Raw genomic sequence first — 22,285 nt, 5'->3', positions numbered from 1 at the left:
GGAAGAATAATAATAAGTCCCTAAAAATAGATTTACCCACCATCTGAATAATCAAATATGTCTCTCTTTTCGGATGAAAGTATTTCTTATTGACCAAACCAAACAAGTCATTGCTGTCGTTTGGCATATTATTGTGCAAGACATTTTTTGTGCAAAATAGAACAGACACACAGGTTTTGATTCATATTAAAAACATATTTTGAAGCGTAAAGACTAATGGCTGTTGTCTCTCATAATTCGAAACTGACTTTATTGGTATAGCTTTGTAAACATGGCGTTCTCCATGCGGCGAATTGCTCTTTGCCCTCTAAACATTTCTTGGCAAATCGAGAATGTGTAAAATTTAAATTATGTTTACACTCGCTACTAGTAAGAACAAAACATTAAAGTGATTTCTTTTTTAAAAGAACTCACACTGAAACCACGTCTCCCAAGATGAATTTCGTCCGTGGTGGCGTCTGGACGATGGCAGCATCGTCTGCTAAATATCGTCTTCTCAGCTCGCTGACAACAAGTTTTCATCTTCCGAGGTGATATCCGTGTGAAAAGTCCCTCATTACATTATTGTGAATAACTGATTAATAACGTCAACTTCTCATGTTTAGTTTATCGTACATGGGATTGGTTGGTATTTATATTCGTTCCCTAGGTCGTTTGCACTGCAGCAACGATCTATCGAAGGATGTGAATTTGCAAACATTTATAAATGTTCTCCAGTGGCAGGATGTTTGTATTGCTACTTGTGTGTGTCACTTTCACATGCGATTTGTAGTTACAAGGTTCTTTTTATGCTCTTAAATAACTTAAATATCTAAGTTTGATTCTAGCGCATTCCAACCTATGGCAAACACACAAAATGTTTCTTGCACATTTTGTTTCCTAAAGTTTGTGGTGCAGTTATTGCAGATTTTTCATTTTAGAGTAGAGGGTTTGGGGGGGAGGGATGAAAACAAAATGGGAATTGTGGAGCTGGAATATTGGAAAACTAATATTTGCTTAAGGTTGACAAATATTATGTATGTATAATAAAACATGAAAACAGCTGCATTTGTATCAGTTTTTAGGTGAGGCTGACTAATTTTAGGTTGCCCATTGTATATGCTAGATTTTTCTAATTCAGTATGAAAATGATAGACTTCATTACCTTGACTTTTCAACTGAACCTTCCCTTAGCTCTCAAACAAATTGAGCGGTGGGATAGCCTAGTGGATAAAGCGTTCGCTCGTCACGCCGAAGTCCCGGGTTCGATTCCCCACATGGGCACAATGTGTGAAGCCCATTTTCTGGTGTCCCCCGCCATGATATCGCTGGAATATTGCTAAAAGCGGCGTAAAACTAAACTCACTCACTCACTCACTCACTCAAACAAATTTGACTGAAGAAGTGATTATAGTGATTCAAATGTTACAACCAATAAACATGACAAGTTAAAGTTTAATGTAATTTCTTCATCTCTGCATATGCAGTTGTCACAAAGTGCAAAGTACCAAACTGCCCGTAAATGTTTTGACTGACTACCTTCAACTGCTTAGGTTTTTTTTCACTGTAGCTGGCATTTTTCTGGTTGGGTTATCAAGGACTCAGACACATCCTGAATGTGACTGACTTCTGAAATTTACATAGTGATCTTTTTCATTTATTCCTCTTAGTGACTCAAAAGAAGACATTTTTTTCATTTTATGAAAATCTGCCTTTGTTTTATCCTTTGAGTTGTTTTGTTTTGTGGTTTTGGGTAAATTTTTTTCCCCACCATTTTTATTCACAAGTAGGTACATTCATTCTATACATTCTAGACGACTGTACAGTTAAAGATTATACAGGATTGTACAGTGAGATCATACTTAATAGAGGCTTGTGCATGTTGATAATTCATGACACATCTGTCTCTATGGATTTGGGTCTACTTTATTGATACCATCCCAGAGTCAAATCTCATGCTAGTGCTGGCGTCCCTGTGATTGAAAATAATTGAAAATTGACTCAAAAAATATTCAAGATATGTATTGATTGTGAACAACATATTTTCATATTATTTGAATTTTGTCATTTTCTCTAACACACATGATTGAAGTAAATTAACAATTAAATTTGAGGAATATTCATGAACAAACATGTACTCAACAGTGTAAAACATGTGCATTTTATTCATAGTATCATATTCAATACTGTAGTAACTTTCACTGTAACCTGTTTGTGAATAAATTTTACATCTGCAGTGAACGATTTCAATTTTAACAACTCTTATTGTTTAATGACAACTTCACTGGCTTTCTTGCATGTGTACATGTTATTGTATGGCAGTATTAGTAATAAAACATGTTAATTAGGAAAGACCTTGGGGTAAAAACCCAGGTGACTACATTAAAATTGTATGTATTTCGATTATATAATTGATAATCAGTCATCGCAAGTCAACACACCATGCTGGTGAAAGTTGAAATTGGCTGACTTAAAGGGTTGCCAAACCCTCTGGCAACACTTTGGAGACAATTTGATACCCTGATCAGTACGAGAGAATCAGTCAATTATTCACATATTTTTGTTTGTAAGTAGCTGATTTATTCCATGTGAATGGTTTTGTATCTGGCTCTTTCACTTGACTTATAATTATTAGAGGGATGGGTTATAACTTTAATGGCAGCCATGGCATCAGTGGAATTTTGTTACCCTGCCAGTGATTTAGAGAATTTTTATTGAAGTTTTACAATTAACTTGGGTTAAGAATATGAATTTCAGTATTGATTTCAGGGCTCCAAGTTAATAGTTTGACTTGTTATTAGCTAAGTGAAAATTAAAACTGAGTAGCCAAAATTCAGTTATAGCTGCCACGCAGATTTTGAGTTATTGTTTACATGTTGTCAAATTTACTAAGTTCCATCACTGTGAATAAATATTTTGTAAACAGTCCCATACACTCCAGCCAATTGGTAAGTCACTCGTTGCTAAACTTGGCAATCATTATGAATAAATTCTTAAATATATTGAAGTTGGAAATATTTATGATGAAAACTTGAGTAATGTCGTAATTTAATTGAATTTTTACCTCACTCACCAAAACTGAAGCATTTTAAATTATTTTGTTGTATTTCTCCATTTTTTTTCGCAAATATGACCAATTCACTTGCAACTTGGAGCTATGGGTTTCAAACAAAGGGAAGCATGTGAATCAGATAGAGGAAATATGTTGCTGTTTGCCTTGGTAACTGTTTCAGCTACTTAGTTACGCAACTTAAACATGAGTTTATGAATATTAATTCAAGCTGTGTGGAATCTAAATTTGATTATCCTGTAGTTTGTTTAAGATTTTCCAGTTTCACCAAAGTGTTAAATATATAAGAACTCATATGCATTTTTTTTTTGTAAAGAATCTTTGAACAAACTAACTCTCTCGCTCATTTTGTTCTAGGGCACTTTGCAGAAAGGAAGTCCTAAAGACCTGCATCAAGTGTGCTGCTAGGCTTTCAAGCAAATCTTACCATGTTTCCGAATTCAAGAACAGTGGAATTTGGGCTGTTTACTTGAGAAATCTCTCCCTACGTTCCACACATAAAACAATTAAATTATGTGGACGACTGAGTATACCTTGTGCTGGTGTGATAGGAACTAGTTTAGCATGGTATCACCATCGTGGAAACCATGTCCACTGTAAGCAGAAACACCAAAGAAACAGACTGGTGGGAACTAACAAAGACAATTCAGCGCCAGACCCAAGTTTTGATCACAAAGGTCTCTGGAAGCTTTTGCTTCCTGAGATATGGTACCTGATTGCAGCAGTGGCGGTATGTGGACAATGTGTTTGTTTATGCATCTGAATTAGTGTCACTGGTATTGTTAGTACTCTAGACTTGTGAAAATTCAGAGTTAGATATGTCCAGTGGACTGTTAGTCCCAGACAGGTGAAAATCCACGTGGGACATGGCCACTAGACTGTTAGTCTTAGACAAGTGAAAATCCAGGTTTGACTTTCCTTATGTATGTTATATATGTACTAGTTGTATGAATATACATTTACAATATACTATGTCTGAATAGCTCCCAAGACTATACATCTATTTATGTAAAAGAAGTCAGCTCAACAAGTTATTGTCATCTTTTACTAGTGTGTTTTAATTTAAATCACATTATCAATTCTTAATAATTGCTATGTAGATTTTATTTGTCTCATTTGAAGTCATTTCATAAATAGATGTACCATTCATATGAAAAAAAAACAGGTGTAAGTAATTTCAGTTCCCTTTTATAACTGACAAGAAACTTGAAGCCATGATCAAGTAAACAGTTAAAACATACACAAATTGTTATTCTCTCCAAGCCATATGCTATGTTTTTCTCCATGTTTGTTTAAGAGGTAACAGGGACAGATAACTCTAACTCAAAGCGAATGAATCTTGTACTTCCTGTATTTTGTGCTTTGCATGTATAAATGGAGGTCACTTTCAAACCTATTGTTAGTCGCACAAACTACTGATGCATCAACAGTTTTTTTGTTTTACCATTGAGTAATTACTAGTGGAGACTCAACAATTACAATGCATTGATAGTTTGATGTATTATTACAGCACTAGTGGTGTACTTGGTATATTCAGGTCTGCTCTCTTCATGTGAAGAATGATGCCAATTGGATACTGTGACCATATTTCCTCATCATCTTTATCATGATTCATGACCCGTGAAGGTCCTTTTTAAGAAAATTGGCCTTTAGTAACCCATGCTTGTCGTAAGAGGTGACTAATGGGATTGGTTGGTCAGATTTCCTGACTTCGTTGACACATGTCGTTGGTTCCCAGTTTTACAGACCAATGCTCATGCTCTTGATCATTGGATTGTAATGGTCCAGACTTGATTATTTACAGACCACCACCATATAGCTGGAATATTGTTGAGTGTGGCATAAAACTTAACTCACTCATGATCTATTCCCAGAGTGCCCTGGCTGTAGCAGTCGTAAACATCAACATTCCGTTGATGCTGGGGGACCTTGTGAACGTGGTGTCAAAATTCACGACAGACACGGCAGCCAGCTTCTTTGACGACATAAAAAAACCAGCAATGAAACTACTAGGAATCTACTGCTTGCAGGTGACTAGTTCATATTTGTAGGGATACAACTGTTTCACCGAATAAACTATCAATGGTGAAACACTGATAACTTTTCACGATGATTGTCAAAATTAATGAACTGCAGTAATTTATCACCCTTCTTGAAAACTGTTGAAATCCAGAATGATACCCCATGCATGTGTATGTTGCTATTGCAGTCTAAGCATTGTGGTCACGATATGGCTGTAATATTGCCGATTTTCTGGGAAATATTGTGACCTCATTGTGACCTGTGGAGGTCGGGGGTAGAATAGGCCTTCAGCAACCCGTGCTTGCCATGAAAGGCGACTATGCTTGTTGGAATCCCTTCAAGAACTCCCAAGATTTTTGAGACAACTGAATATCTGGATAAATGAATGATAGACATGGAGTGATCTCCCCTTTGTACATTTGCAATCTTATTCTGCATCAATCATGATGTAGGCAATGTTGTATTGAGGTTTTACTGTTGATCTTTGTGCAGGGTTTGCTGACATTTGGATATATCTCACTGTTGTCTGCGGTCGGGGAAAATGTTGCTGCCAGGATGAAAATACAGTTATTTGAATCTCTGATCAGTCAGGACATTGAGTTTTTCGACAGGCACAAGACAGGGGAGCTGATTGACAGGTAAATGTCATTATGTAGATAAAATTTCTTGTCACCATTTGTAAAGAATTTCCTCTTTTGACTGAGCAGTGTGGTAGCCTAGTGGTTAAGGCATTTGCTCATCACACCAAAGACCTGGGTTCGATTCCCCACATGAGTACAATGTATTTCTGGTGTCCCCACATGAAACATGTGACATGTAATATGTCCATAAGATTTACTGTCTTCATCAACAATGAGTTCTATCTTCATCAGCGTGATATTTCATGTATGACTCGCTCAGACAGAAGCTTAGTTTCCTGAAATGATTCGTCTTTTGCAGACTCACGACTGATATTCAAGATTTCAAAAGCTCATTCAAGTTGTGTATTTCTCAAGGTCTTCGTGCCACTACTCAGGTTTGACTTAGAAGCCCGATATTTTGAGTTTCCAGTTTGTCAGTGCAGAGTACCATGTTTTGTCCTTAGGTTTCATCGAAATAGTAAACATTTTAGATCAGGTTTATTTTGGGATTTCCAAGGACTGCAATTTGGAATGTCCTGATTTATTCTGCGAATTGATGTTTCATCTGCTTTCAAATACTTGTTTGTCTTGTCCTATACCAGTGTTTCACTGATTACTTTGAACACAAGATTTTGTCCTTATTAGAGTACTACAATGTGTTGAGCCCATTTCTAGTGTCCCTTACCATGATCTTGATGCTGTATTGTGAAAAAGAGTGGCATAAATCCTCCCTCCCTCTCCTACCCACTTTGGAGTGCTAGACTAGGTTTTGTGTGAATGCTAGATTAAGGAAAAACCAGATTTTGAGGTAATGATTGTTTTCCATGTTTCCAGACTGTTGGTTGTGTGGCAAGTCTGCTCATGATCTCACCGAAGCTAACCGGCATTATGCTAATAGTCGTCCCAGCAATCATCTCTGCAGGGACAGCACTTGGGTCCAATCTTCGTTCATTATCAAGGAAAGCTCAGCAGCAGGTGGCTGAATTTTTAGTAAATTTAAAATTTCTTAAAACCCTTGGCATTTCTAGAATACATGATGATACATGGTTCTCAAACCTTGGACTAATCTACTTTTGTCCATGTTTGTGGTGTGGTAGTCTATTGGTTAAAGCGAAAAGAACTACCGGTACCGTAGTCTGTTAAGATCTTCTCAAACCTTGGACTAATCTACTAATCTACACACGCTCACTCGCTCACTCACTCACTCACTCACTCACTCACTCTAGTAAGTCATCACTCGCTCGTTCACTCACCCCATGCCGTTTAAATTGTTTCAAGTAAAACTATTTATTCATTGAAATTCAACAGGTATCTCAAGCAACAGCTGTGGCAGATGAGGCCATAGGAAATGTTCGCACAGTCCGAGCCTTTGCAATGGAATCAAAGGAAAATGAGTAAGCATTTGTTTGGATGGTGCAACATGATGCATTTGATAGTGGAAATTGTTTTTGTAGACAGGCATGCAGGTAAAGAGAAAACCTATACTGTAACTGTATGGTCCACAGAGTGTGATTCGGGTATGGCTCCCTGCTCTTGTAGGTGTTATGAAGCAAAGTTCAGGGAAAGCCTTTTCTATCAATAAAAAAAATCAGGTTATCACATGAGTGGGTTTGGGGATGGTAAATATCCTGCACTAGGAATAATCCTGGAATTTAGCAAACCTCGGCAATGAAAGCTCAAACAACTGTCAGACTGTGCTCTTTTGGCCAAAGGATAATTTTTACAATGTCCACACTGTGACTCTCTTGGCCAAAGGATAACTCTAACATTTGACTGACTGTGACTCTGTTAACCAAAAGATAGTGTCAACATCTGCCAGACTGTGACTCTGTTAACCAAAAGATAGTTTTAACAACTGCCAGACTGTGACTCTCTTAACCAAAAGACAGTGTTAACAACTGCCAGACAGTGACTCTCTTCACCAAAAGATAATGTTAACATCTGCCAGACAGTGACTCTCTTAACCAAAAGATAGTGTTAACAACTGCCAGACAGTGACTCTTTTAACCAAAAGATAGTTTTATCAACTGCCAGACAGTGACTCTCTTAAGCAAAAGACAGTGTTAACAACTGCCAGACAGTGACTCTCTTAAGCAAAAGACAGTGTTAACATCTGCCAGACAGTGACTCTCTTAACCAAAAGATAGTATTAACAACTGCCAGACAGTAACTCTCATAACCAAAAGATTGTGTTAACATCTGCCAGACAGTGACTCTCTGAACCAAAAGACAGTGTTAACATCTGCCAGACAGTGACTCTCTTAACCAAAAGACAGTGTTAACAACTGCCAGACTGTGACTCTCTGAAGCAAAAGACAGTGTTAACATCTACCAGACAGTGACTCTCTTAACCACAAGATAGTTTTAACAACTGCCAGACCGTGACTCTCCTAACCAAAAGATAGTGTTAACAACTGCCAGACTGTGACTCTCTGAAGCAAAATACAGTGTTAACATCTGCCAGACAGTGACTCTGTTAACCAAAAGATAGTGTTAACAACTGCCAGACTGTGACTCTCTTAAGCAAAAGACAGTGTTAACAACTGCCAGACTGTCACTCTCTGAAGCAAAAGACAGTGTTAACAACTGCCAGACAGTGACTCTCTTAACCAAAAGATAATGTTAACAACTGCCAGACGGTGACTCTCTTAACCAAAAGATAGTGTTAACAACTGCCAGACAGTGACTCTCTTAACCAAAAGATAGTATTAACAACTGTCAGACAGTGACTCTCTTAACCAAAAGACAGTGTTAACAACTGCCAGACAGTGACTCTCTTAACCAAAAGACAGTGTTAACAACTGCCAGACTGTCACTCTCTGAAGCAAAAGACAGTGTTAACAACTGCCAGACTGTGACTCTCTGAAGCAAAAGACAGTGATAACATCTGCCAGACAGTGACTCTGTTAACCAAAAGATAGTGTTAACAACTGCCAGACTGTGACTCTCTTAAGCAAAAGACAGTGTTAACAACTGCCAGACTGTTACTCTCTGAAGCAAAAGACAGTGTTAACAACTGCCAGACTGTGACTCTCTGAACCAAAAGATAGTGTTAACAACTGCCAGACAGTGACTCTCTTAACCAAAAGTTAATGTTAGCAACTGCCAGACAGTGACTCTCTTAACCAAAAGATAGTATTAACAACTGCCAGACAGTGACTCTCTGAAGCAAAAGACAGTGTTAACAACTGCCAGACAGTGACTCTCTTATGCAAAAGATAGTGTTAACATCTGCCAGACAGTGACTCTCTTAACCAAAAGATTGTGTTAACAACTGCCACACAGTGACTCTCTTAACCAAAAGATAGTGTTAACAACTGCCAGACTGTGACTCTCTTAACCAAAAGACAGTGTTAACAACTGCCACTGTGACTTGGCCCAAGTGACTGTATGATATAGCTGTGAATGAATGTCCTTTCTATTGCATCTAGTTCAGATGTGTGTTGTTTGTTTTGTCTAGGTTGTACAGTCAACAAGTTGAAAAAGCATGTCAACTCAACATACAGCTAGGTTTCGGGATTGGCATGTTCCAAGGCCTGGCTAATGCTGCTCTCAATGGTAAGAAGGTCTGATAACCTGAAGGTCTGATAACCTGAAAACAAATATGTATGTTTCTTATACAGTGAGACCCCAGATATCCGGACATATTCGTTTTTACATAAATCATCCGGATAACAGAATATGCGGATATCTGGGTTTCTGTCATCCGGGATTTGTCGTTAAAACAGTAGCGAGCTTAAACTTCTGGGTTAAAATCACTTCCAAAACAGCATGGTAGTTTTAAGTTGCCCATTGCAGTTCACTCAGTGTTACATAGACCTACTAATCACCACCAATACATACAGATTAGTAGACCTTGTCTTGTGTCAAAACACATGGGACACTCATGCTCCTTCACATCTGTAGAAGATTAGAGTTTCATGCGGATAAGTGAGTGAGTGAGTGAGTGAGTGAGCTGAGTTTTACGTTGCACTCAGCAATATTCCAGCGATATGGCGGCTGTCTGTAAATAATCGTGTCTGGACCAGACAATCTAGTGACCAACAACAGGAGCATCGATCTGCGCATTTGGGAACCGATGACATGTGTCAACCAAGTCAGCAAGCCTGACCACCCGATCCCGTTAGTTGCCTCTTACGACAAGCATAGTCGCCTTTTATGGCAAGCATGGGTTGCTGAAGGCCTATTCTACCCCGGGACCTTCACGGGTCGCGGATAAGTGAGTCAAGTTTGGGCTGATTTTGTCAGTTTCTTTGTAAAATTACCAGGTCTGGAAATGGAAACTAAATATCTGTTATTGTCAGTCACTTTTATGACTAGAAAGACGTTTTTTTTATGAGAATTCACTGGAAGGCAAAGCTTCCAGATATTTGAGGTCCATGTTTCCGGGGTTTCACTGTACGTATTGATATGGTCATGCTGCTGAACAGTCTTCATTTTTTCTTAAAAATTCAGTTGTTTTCCCTTGATGACCTTGGCAAATGAACTTTTCAAAATTTTGTTCATACTTCTTTTGTAGGATTTGCTATGTATCTCTGAACATTCTTTTTCTCTGCAACTACCCACACTGGCGTCTTGGCTATGCTTTCTACAGAGATGGTGTAAAAGTGCTGTAGCAATTCATTGTATGTATCCAAATCTGGTTTTACCGTGGAAGACTGTCATTATCCTGACATCTCTCTCTGTCCTGTGCAGGTGTTGTTCTGGAGACCGCAGAAGACCGTCGTTATTCTGACATCCCTCTCTCTCCTGTACAGGTGATGTTCTTGGGGCCATGGAAGGCTGTTGTTATACTGACATCTCTGTCTCCTATACAGGTGTCATTCTAGGAACGGTGGAAGACTGTCGATATTCTGCAATCTCTCGCCTGTACAGGTGTACTTGTGGGGACTGTGGAAGATTGTCGTTAATCTGAACTCTCTCTCCTGTACAGGTGTTGTTCTGGGGACCATGTTTGCTGGTGGCTGGATGATGTCTGTGCATGAACTGAATGCTGGAGATCTCATGTCTTTCCTGGTGGCCACCCAGACCATTGAGAGGTCAGTGTTGGAGTCATGATCCTGTACACATGATAAGATTGTTAATGTATGTTTCAGTGGAAAGTGGTAGGAGTTGTCATTAGGGATAAAATAGTATTCTGTGTCTAGGATACGGTATGTATTGCCATACAAGGACTTCGGTTGGGTCCGTTTGAGTTTGGTTTCTGAGATATGATCATAATGCTGAAAATAGTCAAACCTAGATTGATTTTGACAAAATTATTCAATTTGTAGACATTTTAGTAAGGTTAGTGAAATGAAGGTACAAAAACTGAAAATACTGAAAAATGTTGTATTGTATTAGTATGGTATAATGAACCGAAGGCAAAATAATGTGGTTTTACTGATACCATGGTATACCGTTTCATCCCTAGTTGTCAGTGTAAAGGTCTCAGGCAGATATATGTTGCATAGTAAACAGAAAAATGCATATTCTTCTCCTTGTGTTGATTTAGTGACTATTTGCACCATTATTAACAGAGTTTTAGCTATATGTTCAAATGTAAGGAAATTACTGGAAACACCATTTTTGTTGATGTCATAGCTTATTTCATGTGTTTGGGACATATGAGAAAGACAACACTGGTAGAGTTGATTAGTATATATCCCACCTAATTTCTGCTTAAAGGATAACATTCTTGGTTTGTCTTTCAGAATTTGAAGCTCATTTGACAACATAAAAGGACTAATTTTATCATTTGAATGATGTCCTGAATAGAAAAGCCATGATGTAATAGGCGCCTTGTGACTGTCCGTTATCAATCATGGTTTTGTAAACAGTATCTAACATGATGGAAAGGTTACTTTGGCGTAGGTGTTTGTATGTTTTCGAAAGCATCCCAACCCATTCTAGGTTTTCTGCAACATTTCAGAATAGATGTTGGTGGTTTCATAAAAAAACGGATATCAGTGATCATTAACATCCTAATGTTGAAATTCTGTACTTGGGGTATTTGATCGATTTTTACACTAAAAAAAATACGCCAAATGGCAATTTTGTAACTTGTTAAAAAAAATGGTGATATTACAATGTAGTCTAAGGTGTAAGTGGATGGTATACAGAAACAGAAAACTTGCTACAGAATTTGAAACTGTAAAGAGTATTGATGTTTGTGTTATATTTAGAATTTTATTGGTTTTCAAAGTGAGAGTTGAAGAAGAATGTTTATGTTAAACTGTGTGTATGGAAACTATATCTCCTATCATAATAAATAAATGTAAACATAAAATGAAATTCATCCTGAGATTTTCAACAATACCTTCTCTTCAAATTTTCAACAATACCTTCTCTTCTACCAATATTTTTCATTATCTGTACTTCACCCATTCTTAAAATTGTCAACATGTGCTGAAGATCTTTTTGATGTGTGATAAAAAATGTGCTTCACTGGCAAAAGAAGACTTTATGGATGCATGGAATTTAAGTGATCATTGATCTTTGAAAATTATGGTGATGTAACAATATTCAATTCTTTTTGAATAATCGTTGATAAACCAATGATTACTCCGTCTTCATAGGAATGATGGCATGAGCAGGATGGATTTAGACATTTATAATTTTCAAACTTGTGTGCATTCAAATCACTAGACAGAAGTCAGGGGCAAGAATAGACAGTGCTTCCTGTATTTTGTGCTGCACGTTTGTCAATGGAAGTCAAATGCTAAACTATCGATTGTCAAGCATACTATCGATGCATCAATAGTTTTTTGTTTCTAGTATCGATTTATTGTTAACCTAGACTCAGCAATTGCGATCCATCGGTATCCACTTTCTGCAGGGTGATTTTGAACAAACTCACTAGTCAAAGGCTAGTGCATTGTTTAGGTGCAGGACAGAAGAGCCAGAAACTCTAAGGAGTCAAGATGTCAAATATGGTCACCCATCCAAGGATTCCCTGAAGGCAACTTTGCTTAACTTCACCTTATTTGTGACCTGAGCCCTATGCACAGGACCACACAGTCGTGGCACACCACCTCTAACACTGGGAAAATGGTCAGATTTGGGATCTGAACCTGGAAACAAAAAATCTTGACATGCCTCAAGGACTCAAACTGTCAAGCCAATTGCTGAACTAAATGACAGGGACAGCAATGCACACTAAATGACTTTCAGTTAGGCATAATGCAAGGTTGTGTACTAGAGCAATGTCTTTTCAGGTCCCTGGCACAGATTTCCCTCCTGTTTGGTCAGGTTGTCAAGGGAGTAAGTGCAGGAGCCAGAGTCTTTGAGGTAGGAACACTGTTTCACAATCCTGTTCTTTCTTATGTAGATGGGTAGTGAGGTGGCCTAGTAGTTAAAGCATTGCTCATCAGGCTAATTACTGGGTTTGATTCCCTTTTTGGATGCTAAACTCATTTCTGGTGTCCCCAGCTGTGATATTGCTGGAATATTGCTAAAATCTGTGTAAAAGCACACCCACTGACTTTTATGTAGATGAATAATGAAATCAGGAATGTCAGTATATGTTAACCTTTGTTTAGTGTCTTTCATCTAGTATAGAGAGACAAGTAAGTCTACCCATGAAGATCTCTGTTAGAATTGGTCTTCAGTAACCCATGACAGGCGACTAACAGGATCGGATGGCCAGGCTTGCTGACGTGTTGACACATGTCATCGTATCCTAATGGCCTATATTGATGCTCATGCTCATATTCCACTATTACAGTAATTCAATGAACGTGCCTGACTGTGAATCTACTAGAATTCAGAGCAATAAGGGTCACAGGACACAAAGATGACCCTGTAAGTAACATATCATCATACCGTAGGGAGAAGCAAGGACTCAGAGACGACCCCTGGAGGAAGGGCATCCATGTTTATGTGGTATCTCAGCTTGCTAGCAGTCTCCAAGTGAACCCATGAAGATCTAGGCTTGAATTGATTTTCAGTAACCCATGCTTGTTGTAAGGGGCAATGAATGGGAACAGGTGGTCAGGCTTGCTAGCTTGGTTGACACACGTCATTGTATCCCAATTGCATAGATCAATGCTCATGCTGTTTATTACTTGTCTGGTTCTGAATGAACTCTTATAGACTGCTGCCATATTGCGTTCATCACACTGCACTCACTCACCCAAAGTGACATTTATCTGCATTGGATAACCATCCGGAACCACACTCATGCACATCTATATATAGTGAAAGCTGTCAAAACCGGCAATTGTCCAATCTGGCAAGTTGTCAACACTGGCAAATAATCTCAGTCCCATCCGTGGCTTGTGCATGAATCATCAGCTCCATAATCCAGCATGTTGCCTAAACTGGATTATTTCTTTAGTCCAAGTGAGTGCCAGTTTGGACTGCTTCCATTGTATATAGGGAAATAGTCCACAACATGATGTGACATTAAATCACATATCTCCTGCAGTCTGATTTAAATACATGTCAGTAGGGTCAGTAAGTAGGTCACAACACTTTGCAAGACCCTATGTTATTTAATACTTCTTGTGATAGTAGAGAACCAATGATCCATGTAGTAATAACAAATTTCCAATCTAACCATCCTTAAATTTGCCAACTATTTCAATTGTCAACAGTTGTGACTGCCAGTCGTTGCTGTACACTTGGTCCCATCTAATAAAGTCATACTTGATGATCGCACAATTTTAAAACAGAACTGGTTCTTGAATATATGCTTGTCTTCAGAAATGTGGTATTGGAAGTATTCTGGGCCCCGTCTCATATGTTACCAGTTGGCGCACGCAAAGGGAGCTGGGAACCAGCTTAATACTGGAAGTAGCACCTAGTGAGACTTCTATATGTTTACATGTTATATGTTTCAGTTCATAAACCATGAAGCCAAGATCCCCCTCCATGGTGGAAAGAAAATTCCTTTCCATGCTCTGATGGGCAATTTGGAGTTTCGGAATGTTGGATTCTCGTACCCCACCCGAGCTGAACAGGAAGTGTTGCATAACTTCAACCTCAAGATACAGGGGGGAACAGTTGTTGCGCTCGTCGGCTTGTCAGGGGGAGGTAAGTATTGGTAATGTCTGTATGTTATCATTATAATTATATGTTTTTAGGCGTTATTGTTCTGCAGTGTTTGAAGATATCTTTGTATTTTATAGGTTAGTGACAGTTATTGCATTTAGTGAGAAATCAATAAATGTTCTTAAGCATCCCATAACGCAAAACAAAATGATTAGTAATACTAATACACTCTTTTAAAGTGCATTATTTACACTGTCTTTCACCTTCACATAAACATTCATCATTAAAACCAGCTTCAGTAGGTGATGAAGCTGTGTTTCCAAGGAGATATCACTTCAGTGAATGTATACCCTCTACATTTTCAAGTTCTGTGGTCGTTGTGGACAAATTAAAAACTTTAAAAGGTGATTTTGGATGACACGAAGCCCAACAAAACCTCTTTTATCAACTTAATTTGATGTATTTGATAACAGAAAATACATTGTTGAGTTTCTTTTTATCATGACTTCCACAAAAACTTGTATCATTTTCACTCATTTCTGAAAAATAATACAGATCCTGTGGTCATGAAAGGACTTTATCACACTTTGTACTACAAAACATGCATGCGCTTGTCTCCCAGGGAAATCTACTGTGGCTGCTTTACTGGAGAGATTCTATGATGTGACCAAGGGGGAGATAACTCTAGATGGCGTCAACATACAAGATCTGGATCCAACATGGCTGAGAGGAAGAGCATTAGGCTATATCAACCAGGTAAATACTGGGCTTCGTGTATCAAAGAAATATCCCTGTGATCATGGTTAAGTCATCATTTGTTAAAGAAATCACTACTACATTCTGCAGAGATTTACCTGCTCCGCTCACAGGCAAAAGCACAAATACATAAGTCCCTGATTCAAGTCAATACATCATGATTGTCAAGGCATGTTAAGCTGTACTTGCTTAATATTAAGCTGTACATTATTTTTCAGAATGTGTTATTTTCTGCTTCAGAATTATAGAAATATTGCCTCTAAAAAATTTAACAAAAAGATGATTTTTTCAGAATTTACCCACCATAGGTGAGTGAGTGAGTTTAGTTTTACACCGCACTCAGCAATATTCCAGCCATATGGCAGCGGTCTGTAAATAATCGAGTCTGGACCAGACAGTCCAGTGATCAACATCATGCACATTGATCTGCATGACATGACCGATGACATGTGTCAACCAAGTCAGCGGGCCTGACCACCCAATCTCATTAGTTGCCTCTTATGACATGCATAGTCGCCTTTTATGGCAAGCATGGGTGGCTGAAGGCCTATTCTACCCCGGGACCTTCACTGGTCTACCCACCATAGGCTCTTAGTGTAGGCAAGATATGTATCCTTTCTGGAGATGAAGTGAAGAGGTGGAATGTACATAGTATATCCTCTGTCATATATACAAGGGATGCTCTTTAGTTGTTGTCATGTATCTTTGGTCATGATAATGGTATAATATATAGCTGTCAGTCACTGGATACAGTGGTTTTAAGCAATGAGTATTGTTTACTTTTTATGAAGCAAAAAACCTTATTCATATCTTCTCAGCTTCATGGGTAGTGTGATCTGCTCTTTCAGTCAAAAAGGTTTAGGTGCTGAAATTGACATTGTTAAATCACAATTGTTATTGTCTGTTTGCAGTGAAAATGTACCAATGATTTTCACCTTAAATGAAAAAGTAATTCAAACAAACTGAAATTAAGATTGCGAACCCTCATAATTGATATAAAATATCTAGAACATGTAGAGTTGGTCTAATTTAACACTCACCATGTAGTGCAGGTGCATTTGTTTCACTGTTCCAATTACTGCACTTATCCCTTGTAATGCAAGCAAATAATAGCGATCTGAATCTGTCATCATTCATTCAATAACTGACACGTTCAGGTCCCGAGGTAGAGTAGGAGTGTCAGCAACTCATGCTTGCCATAAAAGGCGACAATGCTTGTCGTAAGAGGCGACTAACAGGATAGGGTGGTCAGACTCACTGGCCTGGTTGACACATGTTGTCAGTTCCCAATTGCGCAGATCGATGGTCATGTTGTTGATAACTGGATTGTCTGGTCCAGACTCGATTATTTACAGACTGCCGCCATATCGCTGGAATATTTTTAGTGCTGCATAAAATTAAACTCACTCACTCACTCATTCAATAACTTTAATCCTATGTTGAATAAAATTCTGAGTTCTAAATGTTCAGTAGGCAAGGTAAAATTATGAGGATCTGCAATCTTAGTTTTGCTTTGTTTGACTTACATTATTGTTTATAGTGAAATTCATCTGTACATTTTCACTGCAAACCAACTATACTTACGTCAGATATATGTTATGTTTAATGCCGATAGAAAATTAACTTTTCCTTGGGAAAGCTGAAATTTAACTGTATACCTGGTTTTGGACAAGAATGTGTCAAATATGTCACATAAAGTCTGCTTGGAATGACATGTGAAATGAATGTTGCCGGAGTCCTACAGGTTCACATGCATATTACTAGTCACCTTTGAAGATTAGGGAGGGGGTTAGAAGGGGTGAAGGGGTTAGAACTGGGTCTTCAGCAACCCATATTTGTTGTATCTAAGGTGACTAACTGGATGGTTAGGCTTGCTGACTTGGTGGTTGTGATATGTGTTCATTTTCCAACTGCTTACAATGGTGCTCAGGATGTCAACCTCTGGATTGTCTCGTCCTGATGCAGCTATTAACAAACTGCCATCATGTAGGTGGAATGTTGCTGAGTGAGGTCTGAACTACATGCAAAGAACAAGTCTTGTCTTTGAAACAAATAGCCTTAACAACTGCACAAAGCAACTCCCTGTTTTCGTATATAGCTAGGAAAATGAACAGTCTAAGTCACATGTACTTTCTCCTCCTACATCATCCCTTTGGACGTGACAATACATCAATGCATCGTTGTATCCATACTTTTTCTAAGATGATACAATTATCAATTCATACAAAACTGTACTGATATTCAGTTTTGAAAGTATTGGTTTAATACCTGGTTATTTTTATGTTATAAGATGTTATAAATGATTATTTTTCATGCACAAGATTGACAAATTATAACTTTGTATTCTCTGAGAATGAAAAATGTTAATCTTTTCAAGGACAATTATAATATATGAGATGTTAATGTTCAAAATGAAACTAAAGTTATAAAGTAATGCTATGAAAATAGGTATCATGATATGTATCAAATTGATAATGGGTATTGTGATACGTATTGATTCATGACATCACTAATTATCTCTACAAGAGGATGCATTACATGTTGTAACCATGGTGATATAAAGGCATGTACTTGGTTTGTGCTGCAGGAACCAATATTGTTTGCTACATCTGTGATGGAGAACATCCGATACGGACGGCCTGATGCAACTGACCAAGAGGTATGCCATATGCACAGTTTTCAGAATTTTAGCAAGATTTCTAGTGCTTGAGGTCTCTAATGCTGGTAGTTTTTAGTGCTTGAGGTGGCTGGTACTGGCAGTTTCTTGTGTTTGAGGTCGCCAGTATGGTCAGTTTCTAGTGCTTGAGGTCATTAGCACTGTCAGTTTCTAGAGCTTGAGGTCACAAGTACTGTCAGTTTCTAGTGCTTGAGGTCATCAGTACAGGAAGTTTCTAGTGCTTGAGGTGACTTACAGTGGCTGATTCTTGTGCTTAAGGTCACCAGTACTGGCAGTTTCTAGTGCTTGAGGGACTAGTACTGGCAGTTTGTAATGCTTGAGGTGACTTATATTGGCAATTTCTGGTTCTTGATGTCACCAGTTCAGTCAGTTTCTAGTACTCGAGGTAACTAATAGTAGTAGAACCCGTGAAGGTCCCGGGGTAGAATAGGCCTTCAGTAACCCATGCTTGCCATAAAAAGCAACTGTGCTTGTCGTAAGAGGTGACTAACGGGATCGGGTGGTCAGACTCGCTGACTTGGTTGGCACATGTCATCGGTTCCCAATTGCACAGATGGATGGTCATGTTGTTGATCACTGGATTGTCTGGTCCAGACTCAATTATTTACAGACCACCGCCATATAGCTGGAATATTGCTGAGTGTGGCGTACAACTAAACTCACTCACTCACTAAAAGTAGCAGTTTCTAGAGCTTAAGGTGAACAGTACTGGCTGTTTCTAGTGCTTGAGGTCACTAGTAGTGGCAGTTTATAGTGCTTGAGGTCACCAGTACTGATAGTTCATAGTGTTTGAGGCCAGCAGTACAGTCAGTTTCTAGTGTTTGAGGTCATCAGTACTGGCAGATTCTAGTGCTTGAGGTCACCAGTACTGGCAGTTTCTAGTGCCAGTTGTTTGGACTGAAACAAGTGCTGCAGCCAGTGGTTTCACTGTCTTGACACATCTACAGGCACTTCATTTAGAATGGGTAATGATGTTTTGATGTGTTTCACCCAAATTATGTGTTGTTATCCTTTCTCGTAGGTCTTTATTTAGTAAGCCAGACACATAAAAGTTAGCACCCAATTTGCAATTTCAAAGCAAACTGGTTTGAGATACCCTAAACTTCTTGTTAAGGCTAATAGACGACCATTTTATAGGCTGATTGTGTATCTGGTATGTGTCAACAACTGGTTTGCCTGAGTCAGACTTTATTTGTGGGTTCCCAACACTTTCCTTATGTAAAAGCAGTTATACAAGAATATGTTTATGGCTGGATTAATGCACTACTGCTACTGCTGCTGCTGCTGCTGCTGCTGCTGCTGCTACTACTACTACTACTACTACTGCTACTACTACTACTACTACTACTATACCATATCTTAAAAGACATGATGGCGTGGCTCGCTGCTTCTACTATTTCACCCTGTTGTGCATCCATGGCACGACCCTGACCGTGTCCAGGCATCATGGAAAATGATGCTTTCAAACTTCTCTGGAATAGGACAATATACAGCCTGAGACGAATTCCAGCCAGTAAACCGAATCTTGTCCTTTTTGATAAAGCCATTGAATTTATTTATGTCATTGAATTTTCTGTCCCTTTTGACAGCCATGTGATTGGCAAGATTCAGGAAAAGCATGATAAATATGTGGACCTCGCCTTTGAAATGTCTCGCTTGCATCCCAAATACACTGTCGTCAGTCTCCCCATTGTTATCGGTGCCCTTGGTTTGCCCGGGTCCTCCACAGGAAGCACAGACCTTCTGACAATCTGAGTAATGTAGAAGGCTGTAGGGTTGGGAAGCCGACATATTCTCTGGAAAGTTCTTGGTGTTTCCTGGGAGAAGTCCCATTCGCTGTCAGGGCTGCGTGTAGAGGGGGCGAGAGCCCTGAGCTGATGATGAGCCTTACCGGCCTGAACGTGCCAGGATCAGCCAGACCCACTCTGCTGCATATCTATCTTAATCTGTAAAGCATAATTATAAATGTGAAGATATAATGTGCCTTTTTCACAAATCTAACTCATTTGATTATCTTACAGTCATGTAAATTACAAGCACTTTAAATTGGTCAGTGATGCTTTAACAAATTTCTGGGTCAACCCTCCCAGACAACTGGAAAAAATATTACCTCAGTAGTATTATTCTCAGTGTATTTCATTACACTCCACCACTGAGTCTAACAAAAGGTAGTAGAAGGTCGCGGCAGGTAACCTTTGAGTGACTAATGACCATCCAGTCAAATGCAAGATGGTTAAATAAATTTAGCCAATCAGACAACGGCTACTATTTAGGGATCGGAGAGACTTTCAAAATATTCAGGTCACTGACACAGATCTCTCCGCAAACAAAAATCTGCATATATCATAGTTATTTGACCTGCAATATATACGCTTTGGGGTTTCAGTTGACATAGTTACCATTAGCTAATATTTCCGCAAGATGACATCCTTGAATATTGCCCAAACCACTATTTTCAGCGACTGTTTACTCACCGTTGTCATGGTTGTATGTACGTCGTGTGTGAATGTGCACCTTCGCGGTTTGGTAAACTGTGTTCTGATTGGTCAATCTCAAAGGTTACCTGACGCGACGTCCCATAAGGTTTTGTTAGACTCAGTGGTGGAGCGTAACGAAAAGTACTGAGACTAAGTTTACTTAGACTGTTTTATACATTGAACCGTTTGCACACTCAACTTAAACATAGCCATTTTTATGGCAGTTTTTATGCATGTTAGATTGTTTCACTGACTATAATAAACCCATATTGGAAGCAGACACCATTTTGTTTACATATCATATAGTCAGTAGAGAGCTTATTGATCTTCGAAAAAACATACAGTCAAATCCTGATGAGTCAAATCTCTGGGGACCAAGTAATAAATTTGACTTCTTGATGAATTCGAGAAAAAAATGGTCGGGACTGAGAGGTACTTTGAGTTATGCATAGTATTTGAGATGCCTGCATGCGACTTATCGGCATTTGACTGTAAATGTGTTGTTAGTTCTCTCACAGGTAATACAGTCTGATCCCTTTTCGTATCAGTGTTATCTTTTGCCTACCGGTTCAAGTGATGCAAAGTGTACATCACACCGTATTACTCTCTAGAGAAGCATTCAGCTTATATTACTATGACTCTGGTTAATCAAAGCTGCCTGTGAGGTGAGTCACTGGAAGGTTCATAGTCACATGACACCACTGTCCACTCTTACCTCTGTTGTGACATCAGGGAACAGTTCCGTAAATCATTCATAGAACTCTGTTATGTGTAACAACATAGCAAACTATATCATTGCAAAAGGTCATAACTGCATGACTGCTTGTTGAATTAGAGTGAGTGAGTGAGTTTAGTTTTATGCTGCACTCAGCAATATACCAACTGTATGGCGGTCTGTAAATAATTGAGTCTGGATCAGACAATCCAGTGACTAACAACATCGATCTGCACAATTGGGAATGGATGACATGTGTCAACCAAGCCAGCAAGCCTGACCACACGATTCCGTTAGTCGCCTCTTACGACAAGCACAGTCACCTTTTATGGCAAGCATGGGTTGCTGAAGGCCTATTCTATCCCGGGACCTTCACAGTTTGTTGAATCAGAACACTGGATCATGTTTCATAATATACTGTTACTTCAGGTAATAGAGGCTGCCAAACAGGCCAACGCTCACAACTTTATCTGCAAGTTTCCTGAGGGTTACAGAACTGTACTTGGTGAGAGGGGCGTGACAGTTTCTGGAGGACAGAAACAGAGAATAGCCATAGCCCGAGCTCTGATCAAGAACCCCTCTGTGCTCATATTGGATGAGGCAACAAGGTACGTATGCATAGGCAGATCAAGAGGGGATGTGCAGGGGTGGTGCCTTTCAGTTTATCAAATGACCATTGAAATGCTTGTATTGGATGAGTCAACACAACTCAAAAACTTCTTAATATCAGCAAGCAAACCTTGGCAGGCATGTGAGACAGATTTTGAAGTGGCGCCCTTTGCTATTTACATATATATGGCATTAATATTTTTCATGATTTCCAGTCTTAAAAATGATCAACTAACTGTCAGATGATTATTTGCCCTTTCAATCATGTTCTGATGACTCTTGTATATAATCAGAGACTAAGCATAGTCTATAAGAAACCCGTCATTCACATGAATATATCAGGTTATTTGACTGGGTTGGGCAATGCATATGAACTATATGAATTTG

At 38.8% G+C, this 22,285-nt stretch overlaps 2 protein-coding genes across 2 annotated transcripts in view; both read left to right on the top strand.

Annotated features, from left to right (window-relative positions):
- Positions 1-22,285, top strand: part of LOC137261071 (ADP-ribosylation factor-like protein 1) — a 382,131-nt gene that overhangs the window by 183,234 nt on the left and 176,612 nt on the right. The window lies entirely within an intron of this gene.
- LOC137261065 (mitochondrial potassium channel ATP-binding subunit-like) overlaps positions 256-22,285 on the top strand; it is a 28,853-nt gene continuing 6,823 nt past the window's right edge. Inside the window, exons 1-14 of the mRNA XM_067798727.1 lie at positions 256-530; positions 3,407-3,779; positions 4,924-5,079; positions 5,564-5,709; positions 6,011-6,086; positions 6,526-6,666; positions 7,000-7,085; positions 9,152-9,249; positions 10,625-10,730; positions 12,888-12,960; positions 14,514-14,706; positions 15,287-15,420; positions 18,008-18,079; positions 21,719-21,897. Coding sequence (XP_067654828.1) covers positions 436-530; positions 3,407-3,779; positions 4,924-5,079; positions 5,564-5,709; positions 6,011-6,086; positions 6,526-6,666; positions 7,000-7,085; positions 9,152-9,249; positions 10,625-10,730; positions 12,888-12,960; positions 14,514-14,706; positions 15,287-15,420; positions 18,008-18,079; positions 21,719-21,897 — 1,928 coding nt within the window. The 5' untranslated portion in view covers positions 256-435. The remainder of the gene's footprint in view (positions 531-3,406; positions 3,780-4,923; positions 5,080-5,563; positions 5,710-6,010; positions 6,087-6,525; positions 6,667-6,999; positions 7,086-9,151; positions 9,250-10,624; positions 10,731-12,887; positions 12,961-14,513; positions 14,707-15,286; positions 15,421-18,007; positions 18,080-21,718; positions 21,898-22,285) is intronic.

This window comes from Haliotis asinina, chromosome 14 (assembly GCF_037392515.1).
Source record: "Haliotis asinina isolate JCU_RB_2024 chromosome 14, JCU_Hal_asi_v2, whole genome shotgun sequence".
NCBI classification, from domain to species: Eukaryota; Metazoa; Mollusca; class Gastropoda; order Lepetellida; family Haliotidae; genus Haliotis; species Haliotis asinina.
Note: the sequence above shows the minus strand (reverse complement) of the source record. Positions and strands in the feature narration are given on the sequence as shown.